At 32.9% G+C, this 15,069-nt stretch overlaps 1 protein-coding gene and 1 long non-coding RNA gene across 2 annotated transcripts; both read left to right on the forward strand.

The window, feature by feature from the left end:
• LOC140044749 (uncharacterized) lies at positions 1–1,767 on the forward strand. Its single transcript, XR_011844489.1, has 3 exons — positions 1–431; positions 1,006–1,355; positions 1,522–1,767. It is a non-coding gene; the product is annotated as an uncharacterized lncRNA (long non-coding RNA).
• A 2,951-nt stretch (positions 1,768–4,718) lies between these two features.
• LOC140044747 (uncharacterized) lies at positions 4,719–10,464 on the forward strand. The gene is made up of 6 exons (XM_072089392.1): positions 4,719–4,924; positions 5,596–5,703; positions 7,247–7,330; positions 7,668–7,892; positions 8,277–8,630; positions 9,157–10,464. The coding sequence occupies exons 1-6, from the start codon at positions 4,858–4,860 to the stop codon at positions 9,429–9,431; spliced, it is 1,113 nt and encodes a 370-aa protein (XP_071945493.1). The 5' UTR covers positions 4,719–4,857; the 3' UTR covers positions 9,432–10,464.
• Positions 10,465–15,069: the final 4,605 nt, after the last annotated feature.

The raw sequence follows: 15,069 nt of genomic DNA on the forward strand, positions 1-15,069 counted from the left end.
TATTTTTTTTTCATCATAACTTATTTTTTGTGGAACAATCTATTGCATAAATAAATAAAACCATACAAAAAGTCTTTAAAAAAGTTTGATTGTATCTTTTTTCCGAGGGCAAATATACATATTGAAAATAACTAATTCCAACTTTTTAGTTGTATTTTAATCGTTTATGAACGTCATTGAACCAATCGCATTGCATTCCAACAGGTTGCAAATATCGGACGGTTGGTGGCGTTATCAGAATTGGAATGTCAGATGACGTCCTATCAAACCAAGCTTGTGGGGAGCCAATAACGACAAGCGAAGTTGATGCTAGTCAACTTATAGTGAAAGAATTTAGTCGATCGGTGTTGGGAAGATATGTTAGTATTTCGATAGAAAACGTTGATATATATTGCCTATAAATATCTGTGAAGTTAAAGTGTTTATCGAAGGTAAATATTATTCGTATCACATTTAGGACTAAAATCATATTGACGCAACGGGTCCCAATGTATAGGGTAGATTTTAATTTAGTCCTTATTTAAAACTACTGTTTAAAAAACTATTTCTTTCTATAGACGTAGTATCAATATTATATTTTTTTGTTCACATTGCTTAGATTTATCTGTTTTTTTTTTCTAACACAGCGACAACCTTATATTGAGGAGGCTGAGGCAAACGCAAATTGCTTAAAACTCTTTTGGCGTCTTTATGTATTGCTGCATAATTATTGATTGATTCTATCATGATTTCATAGATAATATATATATAATGTTATGTTTACATAGAAGTTTTAATTATCAAACCATTTAGAGTTGGCGGCGATTCAGCCTTTAGGCCCTACTCATAAAAAGAAAAATATGTTGGCACATATGGCGTGTCTGGAATTTAGTTACGAAGAAAACTAAAATAAAAACTTCGATTGGTGAATGTGAACTGCAATAATTATTACATTTTACTATAATAAATGAGAGTATCATACATCAAAACATTATGAATACATATTTATTGTTTTTTAACCTTCAGTCAGGTTGTACAACAACAATTGTTATAAAGTATCTGATACTCCAAAAACCTGGAGCGATGCCAAGGCAGCATGTGAAAGTCAATTCTCAACGCTTCTGACCATCAATACAACACAGAGGACGAGAGAACTTATGTCACAAACTTGACGTCATCATTTAGCTCCTTCTGGACAGGTCTCAATGACATCGAGCAAGAAGGTAATCCAGAATGGTTGACCAGTGACACGCCGACTTACATGAACTATGACAAAGCAGAAAGTGAAGATGACATGGATTGCTTCAGAATTACCGCCAATGATGGATCCTTACGTCATGCAGATTGCAACTCAGAAATGCAATATATATGTGAAAGTAAGAATATATTTATGTATCGTAATGTCACTCTTCATGAATGATAGTGTCTAGAATGAAAAATTTTCTTTATTTTGATGTTTACCTTTTAAGGCTTGGTATACATCTATATCTTTGTGCAACAATATGCAGTGCAATAATATAATTATTATGTTTTCTTTTATAGCAAAATCTGTCGCTTACAAAAAGTTTGAAATCAATGCACAAAACAAATCTCCAACCTCAGAGTACGTGAGAAGCCTGCTCTCTACAAGTCCTGGAACATGTTCACTAGAATGCGGAAATGTGGACGCGTGTAGTTCGTTTTCATACAATCACAAGACGAACGAGTGTATTATTAATATTAGTACCAGTACAGGTCAAGATGGAGAACTTACTGATGCTGAAATGGTTGATTTTTAATTAGTCACATTTTCACAAGCAGTGTGCATTACAGTCAACTAAGTATTTTTGGTTGTCTTTAAAGACTTTAACTTTAAATAAACTTAAGTTGTAGGCCTAGTAGTCATTAGTTATTCATGATATGCCTTTTTGTTGCAATCTGAATGATAAGTGATGTTAAATATAAATTCCAATGTTCATTATTGTTTATTGTTCACTAGTAGTAGAATTAACAACAATTGTTTTATATTAAACCATCTTGGAATAAATATACAAGGTAACTGTTGTAAACTGATCAACCAAATTATAGACTTTTAAAAACTAAAAAAAAAACAGCAACAAAAAATGATGACGAATAACGGGAAATCATGCCAACAATTATGTAAACAAAATATGGTTTAAAAAACAAATAAAATACAGTAATAGTGTAGTTAATTGATGATGGACAATAGAGCGGTTTCGCAATCTTACGAATACGATAACGAAAACGGATACGTCACGCACACGTATTAAGCCATAAAAAAATCTGTTTCGCATGGCAACGAAATATTGAGGCGCGTCCAAAATATGACTGCGGTAAATTTGAGCGAAGCGCAGGTACGTGTTGCTTGGTGCTTGGCTGCTGCCTAGGCCTAGCGTAACATCAAAGCGAGTTTATCAAAATTGACTTGGCATTTTAGTAAATTACTTTAGTAAATTACTTTCAATAAATCTATAATTATATTATAATCAAGAATCATTCCTGATTCAAATGCAAAATGTGCAAAATAGATCAAAAACTATACTCGTTTTGTAGTTACGAATATGACTGGTGATATTCGTCAACACGAATACGCTTTACGAATATGAAATGGATCAGCTCAAAAGTTTCACAAATGTATGACGTATCCGTTTTCGTTATCGTATTCGTAAGGTTGCGAAACCTCCCTATTAGTTTTGTAATGAAAATAACGTTCAAAATGTCAAAAGAGAAGAAAAAGAAACAATGCTTAATAATATTTATTCGGCAAAAGTTCTTGCCAGGAGCAAGTAATAGACATGAGCCAAACAGAAAAACTGCTTATGGGTAGAAAATAAATAAAATAAAACGAATTGAACAAACTGATGCTGAAAATGTTGATTTTTACTCTGTTACCTTTTCAAAAAACAGTGTGCACTAAATTCAACTGAAGAGCATATGCGTACTATTTACTTTTACCAAATACAAGTAGAACATTTCCCTTTGGAATCTATATATACATTTACGTAAGGGAAAAATTCGGTAAATCGCGCCTTACTTCTCGAATTTTACTGTTAGATTATAAACACATAATATACAAATAAACTATATTACAGACAATTGCTTCTCAACGTTTGTATTAATTAATAAATACATCGTAGTGGTGTATCGTCACATGTACTTTACTATTTTAATCGACTATGACAGTGAAAGTTTTAACAAAGTATTAAGTCTATTGTTAAGGATCTGAACAAACTAACGCTCATTTAATGTTAAAAGAGTTACCGGTACCTAATAAATTGTTATGAAAATTATATATATCTTGAATGATGTATTTTCTTTTTTTTTTTAAACGTTGTTTTATATCTTTGTATATAATGTCTATAAGATGTATATAAATGGTATGAATTAACAGGGTATGAAACAATACGGTATGTATATGTATATATTTAATGTATTTGTGGGTGTCTGTGTACAATGTGAATAAATATAAGAAAACATGAAAACAGGAGGATAATATTGGAAACAATATGTGAAAAACTAAAATTTACAAAAATTACTGATATTTTTTTTTTGAGCAGAAAAATATAAAGAAAAATGTAGAATATTAACGGAAAACAATATAATTAAAGAAAGAACATATGAAGACAGATATTACTGATTTATTTGTAATGTATTTAATTATGATATGAAAGAATAAAGGTGGTGGTTCACGCCACAAAAGAGAAAAAAAAAAGTATTAAATCGCAAATGTTTTACTGCATTAAGTTGTATATTATGTATAGGCCTATAAAACATGAACGAAATATTTCGTTGCCGAATGGATAAAGAATATATTTTAAAATGGTACCTCTTTGTACATTCCCACGACATTAATGTTACATACAAAACACAAATTGGGTTTGTTTAAAATGAGTCCAAAAATAAAAAATTTCTCTCTCTTTCGGAAGTAATTCCCAGGGTGCTAATTTTAGTTGACTGCATACATCATCGTGTCTATTTATTCGTGTCTGTAAACGACAATAGTCCTGCGGTACCTACATTTGAAATCGCCATTTTTTTACGCTGAAATTACTGAGGAGAGAACGTCCATCTAGTTATCACAATTAGATATCGCTTTCCCGTTAGGTAGATACCGAACGGCACGTGATGGAAAAGATAAAAGCACTTGTGTTTAAATAATTGTCAATATTAGATCTCATGATTCGTCATTAAATTTCAAATTATGGCTTTTGTAAAGAGTTCGATCATTAGTAAATATTATTTATATTATGTCACACTAACAAGAATAACAATAAAATAACTTGTTCAAACTGTGTGTTATAAAAATGTGATCATGTGCAGAACTAAAACTGTTCTTACTGTGTAGACTTTTATTTTAATGATTGTTTACGCTTCAATGCACACGTAGTCAAGGCAACAACGCTCTCTTATTGAACCACCGTCAAATTAATAATAAAGGGTATAAAGGAGCATTATATATCAATCATCCAAATTATGGAACACATTCAAAAATGACAATAAAACAAACTGTCTATCTATATATATATATGTCTATATCTGTATGTCTGCATGTCTGTCTGTCTGTCGGTCTGACATGACATGAAGCTTGATTGGTCATAATTCATTTCAATAACAATCGAGTCAGTAACAACACTAATTTACCGTTATCTGTTGATTGACATTATTGATTTGGTCGATACGACATATCGATTTACAATCGATAGAATACTTATATATATACATTGACATTCCTCATTACATCTCATGCTTTATTGAAACATGTATTAAATGTACCTTCAAATGTTATGTCAGAAAATGTTGTGTCACGGAAAATAAAACCTCACCCCGCTCCTGGTGCCTGTGTTATCATTGGATAGAAACGAGAGTTAATTTGAAAATATGATTGCGTATGTAATACTGTTGCTGTTGAAACTGAAATTGTTTGTTATACCATTAACTGGCAGTGGTAAGTACCGTATATGATTTCTTGTTTTAAAACGTACAAAAGCAGAAATAAATGATATTTAATACCATCATTTTTCTCTATATTTGAGTAGCTGAGGTTCACACGAATTTGGCTGTAAAGCGAAACTTTATGCCCAGCCGATTATAGGTACTCTATCTATTTCCGAAGTATCATTGGAATATTTGGTAATACCACATCTCTAGATGATATGTTTAAAATTGTTATACTTTTGAAAATTAATTCAATTATACAAGACTCAACCCACCCATTACACACTCATATATTATTATTAGCAGATCAGGAAGGGCTAGACTGACAAAGAAAACAATTTCTACAAACCGCTTCAGATTTCCAACACTCATGGCATGCAATTTATTTAATCAAAACTTTAAAAAATAGTAACTTGTATTTGTTTATTTAAAATTTATCACTGTATTATTTTATGATCTACTATGTACAAAACATATCTCAAAATTGTAAAATTTTAAGAATAAAGTAGACTTGTATCTTGTAACGACACATGTGTTTCACATGTATAGTAACATAACCCTTAACCTATACTTACATTATACAGACACCACATGTGACCACAGACACAACTACCCCCCCCCCCCCCCCCTTATATGGGAAACTTACTAAACTTCTAAATAAGCAAGTTTATGTACTATTAGTTTCAGTTGAAATTGGCCACGGAAAACCAGCTTACGTCAGCACTTCTTATTCCAACTGGTATCCAAGTAAGATTAATGATGGAAATATTAATAGTTGTTCGCATACGGGTAAGTTTGATGCACTTAATACAAACAGCCATTTAAATCATTTGTTTGACAACCACGTCCTACGCCAAAGCAGGATTTGGTCAGCATTATTGACAGAAAGACGACACCAGTAAAAAAGGTTAAATACAAATCCGAGAAATGCCCTGTAGGTCAACCAAAAAATGTCAATAATAACGAAAATGAAGATTATAACGACAATGGAGATAATAACGACAATGAAGATAATGACGAAAATGAAGATAATAACAAAAATGAAGATAATAATGACAATGAAGATAACAATGACAATGAGGATAACAATGACAATGAAGATAACAATGACAATGAAGATAATAACGACAATGAAGATAATAACGACAACAAAGATAATAACGACAATGGTGGTAATGACGACAATGAAGATAATAACAACAATGAAGATAATAATGACAATGAAGGTAATAACGACAATGGTGGTAATGACGACAATGAAGATAATAACAACAATGAAGATAATAATGACAATGAAGATAATAATGACAATGAAGATAATAATGACAATGGAGATAATGACGACAATGAAGATAATAATGACAATGAAGATATTAACGAAAATGAAGATAATAACGAAAATTAAGATAATAATGACAATGAAGATAATAATGACAATGAAGATAATAACAAAAATGTAGATAATGACGACATTTGTATGTATTTTTTATGATGATTTTCCAAATAAATTCAAATCAAATCAAATGAATGAAGATAATAACGACAATGGAGATAATGACGACAATGGAGATAATGACGACACTGAAGATAATGACGACAATGGAGATAATGACGACAATGAAGATAACAATGACAACGACGATAATAACGAAAGTGAAGATAATAACGACAATGGAGATAATAACGATAATAAAGATAATAACGACAATGGAGATAATAACGACAATAAAGATAATAACGACAATGGAGATTCTAACGACAATAAAGATAATGCCGACAGTGAAGATAATAACGACAATAAAGATAATAATGACAATGGAAATGGATGGATGAAGATGGATGGATAATAACGACAATGGACATACTAATGGCAATGAAGATAATAACCACAAAGAAATAATGCCGGCAATGAAGATAATGAGGGCAATGGAGATAATAATAACGACAATGAAGATAATAACGACAATTAAGATAATGACGACAATGGAGATAATAACGACAATGGAGATTCTAACGACAATTAAGATAATGACGAAAATGAAGATAATAACGAAAATGAAGATAATAACGACAATTAATATAATAACAACAATTAATATAATGACGACAATGGAGATAATAACGACAATGAAGATAATAACAATTAAGATAATGACGACAAAAATACAGATAATAACCACAATTAAGATAATAACCACAATGAAGATAATAACGACAATGGAGATAATAACGACAATGAAGATAATAATGACTATTATGATATATAACAATAGACAATTACGTTGATTACTCATTTAAAAATATGCTTATGTTTACATTGATATTTATTAAGGATCGCAGATATCACCTTATATATACATCGATCTTGAAGGAATGTATTATATAGAACGAGTGGAAATAACAAACCGAGGAGACTGTAAGTACTAGAGAGTTAAGAATCTTAATATTCAAGTTTTATTGACCTGAATTTAAATAGTGCTGCTGTATCTCCACGTGACAACATCTTGCCAGTAGCATAGAAATATTCGGTAATACTTTTTGTATCACGTGTGCCTGTATTATGTCAGGTTAAGTTAAAGGAGTTTCAGTGCAAAAAGTAATTACTACTACTTTTTATTATGCGAATTTTCGCTAAATGTAAAGTATATATATAATATTTGTAATGATAATATATTTTTTATGTTATTTGATTGGAATATGAATCCTATATAACGAAAACTTCTGTATAGTCTTATTGAGTATTACTTCAATAGGTTGTCAAAACCGGGCAATTGACGGTGTTGTTAGAATCGGTATGTCTGACGACGTATTATCAAATACAGCTTGCGGAGAACCTATAACGCAAAGTGAGGTTAATGCTGATTTACTTCTGGTCAGGGAATGCAGACAATCAGTTTTAGCAAGATACGTTAGTGTTTCGATAGAAAACAATAACGGTTGGGCACTAAATTTGTGTGAAATAAAAGTTTTCAGTGAAGGTAAATACTATCCAAATAGATCACATGCCGTAGGCCCAAATATATTAATACGAACAATGGCCGTTATACCGCGTTTGTGTCTGTGGTAATTACTGAGATTTCACTCTTATTGCCTAAAATGGTCTCTTCTTGGATAGAGCCATGTGACTTTCAACTATAAGTATTAACTTACGCAGCGCTATAATCGACACACATGCGTAGTATGTCCCGAAGTCACGTTTACTGTTGCTTGTACTCATTTATTACATGTTATTGATCGATGTATTATACATAACTATCGATGGTAACATTTATGTAGTTTCAAATTGATTGTGTTTAATGTATTGTCAAATGGAAATGCATAACTAATTTATTTACGTGTTTTTTCTTTATCGAAAACTTTAGTCGCGCTATACAACAACCGTTGCTATAAAGTATCTGATACTCCAAAAACCTGGAGCGATGCCAAAGCAGCATGTGAAAGTCAATTCTCAACGCTTCTGACCATCAACACAGATGACGAGAGAACTCATTTGACTAGCTTGATGCCATCCTTTAGCTCCTTCTGGACAGGTCTCAATGACATCGGACAAGAAGGTAATCCGGAATGGTTGACCAGTGACACTCCGACTTACATGAACTATGACATAGCAGAAAGTGGAGATGAGTCTGACGACATGGACTGCTTCAGAATTGCCGCCAATGATGGATCTTTACGCCACGCATATTGTAACTCAGAAATGCAATATATATGTGAAAGTAAGATATGTTTTTGATAGTATGCCGTAATAAAGTAGGCCTACAACATGCTCTGAATACACGTTTCCTTCTTGGTATTTGATATAAATTTGCAGACATTACCACCCTGACATTACCAATACTAAACTTGGTTCCCAGAACGAATTCAAGGACGTTAGCGCGCCGAAATCGATCACAACTGACAGTTCGGATCATGCGTCTTGATTGGTCAAATTACGGTGGGTTACGTGCTTGCGAAGGGGTGGCGTAAGTAATTTAACCAATCACAAGCGATGGATTATCAGTCGCTTTTACAGTCTTGCTTTTAGTCGTTTTACGTGACGATCCATCTCAAGTTAGGAAACGCCATGTGTGCCAAAATGTTTTTCTTTTTATTTAAGCCGATTGCCGTCTTGAACATCTACATAAAGTGGTGTCGGAAAGATAGAAGCTAATGCATAATATACTAGGAGCAATATGTGTTCGTAATGAACCCTCATTGTGCGAATTTGGTCCAACATAATGGTGTTTATTTTGTCTTTTATAGAAAAAACCATTGCTTACAAAATATATGAATTCACTGCACAAAATAAATCTCCGACATCAGAGTACGTGTTAAGAAGCATGTTCGCTACAACTCCTGGAACATGTTCACTTGAATGTGGAAATGTAGACGCGTGTAGTTCGTTTTCCTTCAATATAGGGACAAAAGAGTGTACTATTTGTACCAGCACAGGTCAAGATGGAGAGCTAACTGATGCTGAAAATGTTGATGTTTACACTGTTACCTTTTCAGAAGCAATGTGCACTAAATTTAACTGAATGCTATCTTCTTTTTTAACACCCCTATTCAAGAGTCACACCTATTCAGGTGAAACGAACGAGGGACAACCAACTCCTCCGAAATGTAATATAATGTATTGAGACACTTTGTTGGGACCCGAAGGTCTCCTTTTAATATACCTTTTTAAATACTTGTAAATAATGGTATGTTTAGTGTGTTTAAGCTGAAAGAACAAACTTCAACAATTATTTTGGTCAATTGTTTTTGATAATAAGAAATAATGATAAACCTTACGTTAAACATTGGTCCCTACATAATGATTATAAATATTAATACATTCCGCCATGATTTTGGTAAAATGTTGCAGTGTTACGAAGTCAGAGAGAGAATGGCAAATTGCTACCGAACACGTTCGGACATTTTGGCTATAATTATTGTCGTGCCAGTTGACTTGCGCATGCACATATCATAACATGACGTCGTGGATATCAGTCGACATAATGAACGTGCGCATTTTTTTTTATTAAACTACCACACACAAAGAGAGCAATGTATTACTCGACATCATAGGATATATTTGTCTAAAAAAAACAAACATTGTATTTAGTAGTTTAATAATATAATTCCAAACTAGATTTCAAGTACGTAATCATGAATGGTTTAACGTAAAGAATTATATACAGATAGATTTGAAGTGATGATCATTGTAATATCGTTGCAGAATAGTATATTAGCACCACTACATGTTCAGTAGAATTAGTGATTCTTTTAGTATGTATAGAATGTCCTGCTGCAACCGCTAGCAGTGCCAACATTATTTCAATTACGGGACCGGAAAGGATAACTCCGTTTTAGGTGTTTAAATAAAGTGTCTTATTGGGAGTATAATTGCTATGTATTCCGAATGGATGTCCAGTGACAGTGTATATTGTTTATTCTAAATCACATTATAGTGTAGGCTGGTACGTCGTTTATATGAATGTCGTGTATATTTTTTGTTAAAAGCAAACTTTGACTTTATTTCATATCTTGATAATATAAGGAATGAAAAAAAATATGTTGCCATTTTTTCAAAAGACCTCTAAAGGACCAAATTCAAGATGGCCGCCAACATTCAAATAACCCTATTAAAAATCAGAATATCACCAATAATACAAATTATGAATGTGGAACAAGTCCGTTTTGATGGTATTACTGTACCCATTATACAATCCTAACTATGTAAAGCGATAATCTGTCGGCCATCTTGGATTTCAAAATGGCCGCCACTAAAAATTAAATTCTTTAAATAATATTTTTTAAATGTGTGCATAAATTGTTGTTTGTACACAATGTTCTAAAATTGTTGTCACTTCTCACAGGATTGTAAACTGTAAATATAAGGCTAAAGTTGTCAATGTCCTGTATAACAGATATATAATACCCCACTATGACTATTAAATTAAATAATCGTTCAAAGTTGAAGTTGCAAAAGTATGGAACAAATTAACAATTTATATCAAATATTCAACATCAATTACGTCTAACTAGAGGGTTAGACCTCTAGTTCGCTCGCTCCCCTCTAGGAAGTGTAAACGAAGGTTCTCGGAAGGATAATGACTCCGGTAAAAATGTTTTAGAAGGACGTTCTCCTTGTACGTTTTCTGTCGGTTACCATTATTGAAAATGCTTGACATTCGAAAAACTAAACCTACTCTGTTTCACAGTGTCTTAGATGATTAATAACATTTTAAAGTATAGTGTTTATTGTTTAATAGGGCGGAGGTGGGGAGGCAGAGTTCATTTGAGGGAGAAGCTTATTCGAGGAATTTTTTAGTTTTAATAATATCGTAACATTTATAATCAAATAAAATCCTCTAATAGATATGAAAAGTGGTAAAAAATTATAACAAATGCTTGGTAAATTATAGTTAACAGTGTAATGAATTCTATTATAAATAGTATATACAATATTGTGTGTATAATTAATGTAGATGGGCGTTTATTAGATAGTTGGGTAGGTGGGGGGGGGGGGGGGTGTAGGCGATTATTATTCAAAGTGATGTTTTATTGGGAGGCGTTTATTCAAATAAATACCATCATAATACATTATTTCATTTAAACATCTTTTAAAACTAACTTCCGCGACAGTGTAGGCCGTTTCGGCCCAAGAAGGAAGATGTTTTTAGACTGCTTGCAATATGGGCCCTAATGGGACACAGATAGCCTACAGTTATTCCTGCCAGCTTACTCAATAAAACTTGGCTATCGGGATTTTATTTTTTAACTACTGTACCTTCACACGCGCGGTCCGATCCGAAAATAAACAAAAAACTAAAATAGCTATAGCCACTAACGACCAACTTAACTGAAACCAGGTAGTTGCAAGGTGAACCTGTGAACTCATCGTGAACCTGGAAATTACTTTGACCGCGTACAATTGAAATTGAGTTGAAAATCTACCGATGAATCAGAAATTTTGTTTAAAAACTCTTTATAATATATTCCTAAGATAGAAATATGGAACAATATCGTAATGGTGAAACTGTTTTACATTTCGCGGTACACCTGAGATAATTCAGGTAGGTATCCAAGGCAGAAATTTGTTCCAAAGTTTTTCCATTGTGCTCGCCTATGTCAGAATTAACCATAATTTATATATAGATTCTAAATTACAGATCTCATTTCTTTTCATGAACCTGAAACTTGACAGGAGACAGGACCACAATATACAACAAGTGCATTTATAACTTATTGTGAAATCCTGTATAAATATGTTAAATAATAAATGCGTTATTGCTATGTAATTCAATGTCTGAACCTTCAGGGCCATAGTCACCAGTATGGTTGGTAAGTTTTCAACCTGTCAACTTTTGGCAGAAGCTTGAAGGAAATACAGATACACCTCTGCCTATAAATAACCTTGTAAATGAATGAACTCCTACTTCTCATCTTCTACAATCTCAACCAATTTCATTAGATATGTACCCCCTACAGACAGACCAGCATTATACACTGGGTTGATGAGTGCACATGGTTGTGGTATAAAAACTCATGTACTAGGGAAAGACAAGAATGCCTGGTGATGACTCTTGCCCAAGATGAGTGGAGGTGGACAGAGATGACATCAAAAAGCAATTAGTATGTCGACCCGGTGAACTATATGGCTTTTGGACATGTAGCATTGTGAGAATAGTGTTGAGGCAGGTGCTTTTGTTGAAACTGAACTTGTATTACCTATACAACCAGTGACACAAATCGGGACACAAATATCTTAAATGGAAAACATCTGTAAAGGACAAAACCACACTAATTCTGCTTTCTCTCTACAACTTGCTTCTACAAATGCAGACGGAGAAAGAGATTCTAAGTTAAGTATGTATATGAGAGGACATGTATGTGTGGGACTTGCTGGATTTACACCAATTGATCAGGGTCATTGAGCATGGTATCATTGGAATAACACAAATTAATGATTTCATCAGAGCTGGCAAATCTAGTTAACATTTAAAGAGAGATGATATCCCGGTTAATGAAGAATGCTGCAATTCGCACAAAGGTGTGTGTTGGCCATGGCATGATGAAATTGGACAGAAAATGTTTGAGGCATTGGTAAAAGTCTTGTAGAAGGCAAACTGTCTATATGGGATCCTAAGAAAAAGACGAATATTGGCAAAAAAATATATATGACGGTGAATACAGGTGACAAACTTATCAAAGTAAAAGAAGACTCCTATAGAGATTATTTGCCGGTGAAATGAGGTCTTTCAGTTATTTTGCCAATTTGTTTCTGAACAAGGTTGTTGGGAACGGAGATCAGTCTGTGGAAGTTTGATGGATACAGTAGTAGAGAACGAAGGAAGGTCAACTTACTGTATCGCATTCAAGATTAGAAATATTTCATTGAAGGACTTTGGCGGAGTTAGTTGTCATTTAACTGAAGAAGTTTATGAGATGTTTTAATATGAAGAAGTATACAGTCAGTACTATAGACCTCCTGATGGTCAACATTTTGTGTTAATCACCATGTTGTTGTCATAAGCATATCATTTTGTATATTTCAATCTAATTTTATTTAACAAGTTTTAATAAGAAATTTAACCCATTTAAAAAAAAAATGTTGTTTTATTTGATTTTATGTGATTTCAATCAACGTCATAACTTGCACATGTTTTAATAAGAAATTTAATCCATTTTTAAAAAATGGCGGCCATTTTGAAATTCAAAATGTCAGAATACTAATGAATATAGGTTTATAATAATTCTTATATAGCAGAGAACCCATATGAACTTAAAATATTATTCATAATGGGTGTTACTTTGTCCAATATGGTACATTTATTGGATATTTTACGTATTGGCGGCCATCTTGGATTTGACACCCTTAAGCTTTTTTAAAAAAATGGCAACATATTTTTTTCATTACTTTACATCCTAAAGACACTAAATCAGCTGGAATTTTGCTTTTAACAAAAAAATGACACGAAATTACATAGTGGCCTACACTATTATGGACTACTCGCTTGAACACAAGGATTAAATGTATTCCATTTTAAAATAGAATTCCACATGAGTACGCTATTATGTAGTACTATATAATTAGTAAGGAAGAATTTTTTTTTATTATTTTTTTTATTTATTCGACTTCTCACTAACACAGTTAGTGAAGGATCTGGACCAACAGGTGGTAAACACCTCTAAAACGGTCCAGTCCCAATTTGCACAGTGGCTGTGTGTGACAGTGGCTGTGTTTGTGTGAAGAATATATTACCATTAACTTCAGGCGCAATTATTAAAATATAGAGATTTATGCTTATCACTTAAGTTTAGTACAATAAAGGTTCAGATGGAGTTATTCGAGACGATCAACTTCACGTTAGGATATAAAAAAGAATGTAATTGGTTTTGATGGAGTTTATTTGCGACGAAACAGTCGATTACCAACATTACGAAATCACAGGACGATAGGCCAACAGTGAATAATAAAACCATTCGAACTGTTAATCAATTTTAGAAGAAGTCGACGTCGCATTATTGCCAAGGTTTATTCAGTGGTTGCCGAAACGCACAACTTATATAATAATGCAGTGCGAGTGCTATGTCCGATTTTAGAGTGGCATCATTTAAATGTTCTGAGCCGCAGGAGTGAGTGAGTGAGTAGTTTCTCACACCAAGGTTTTAATCTAACAACAGAATGCTGCTCGCCTTGCCAAGATAGGAACTCGTGTTACGCGATAAAAAATGACGATCCATCGCGTCGTGATTGGTCAATCACTTGCGTTGCGTCCTAATAGGACCGACCCAAGGTTGATATCTATATCTGACAACATAAGGGTGGAACTGAACAAGTAGGCCTACATTAAAGCTAACATAGAAAATAAAATATTGAGAACATACATTAAAATATTAAAAGATGACAATGACAAGAGTATGAGTATTTATGCGCATGCTCGACTCTCATTGTAAAGTTTAATATAATAAACTCTTTGTATAAAACCCCACCATGAATATTTATATGTTGCTTTATTTTATACAAATTTACTTCGTATTTAAACTCACTCGTACGCGTTAGTTGACCAGAAACAGACTTTGCAGAGCAAGTCTGTGTTTTTGAAATTCGGTTGCAGAATTTGAATCTATCACAAATTGCTTGTTGTTGTGCTGTTTAGACAAATGATTGTACAAGATGATGACAAA

The sequence above is a fragment of the Antedon mediterranea genome, chromosome 3 (genome assembly GCF_964355755.1).
Source record: "Antedon mediterranea chromosome 3, ecAntMedi1.1, whole genome shotgun sequence".
In the NCBI taxonomy this organism is placed as follows: Eukaryota; Metazoa; Echinodermata; class Crinoidea; order Comatulida; family Antedonidae; genus Antedon; species Antedon mediterranea.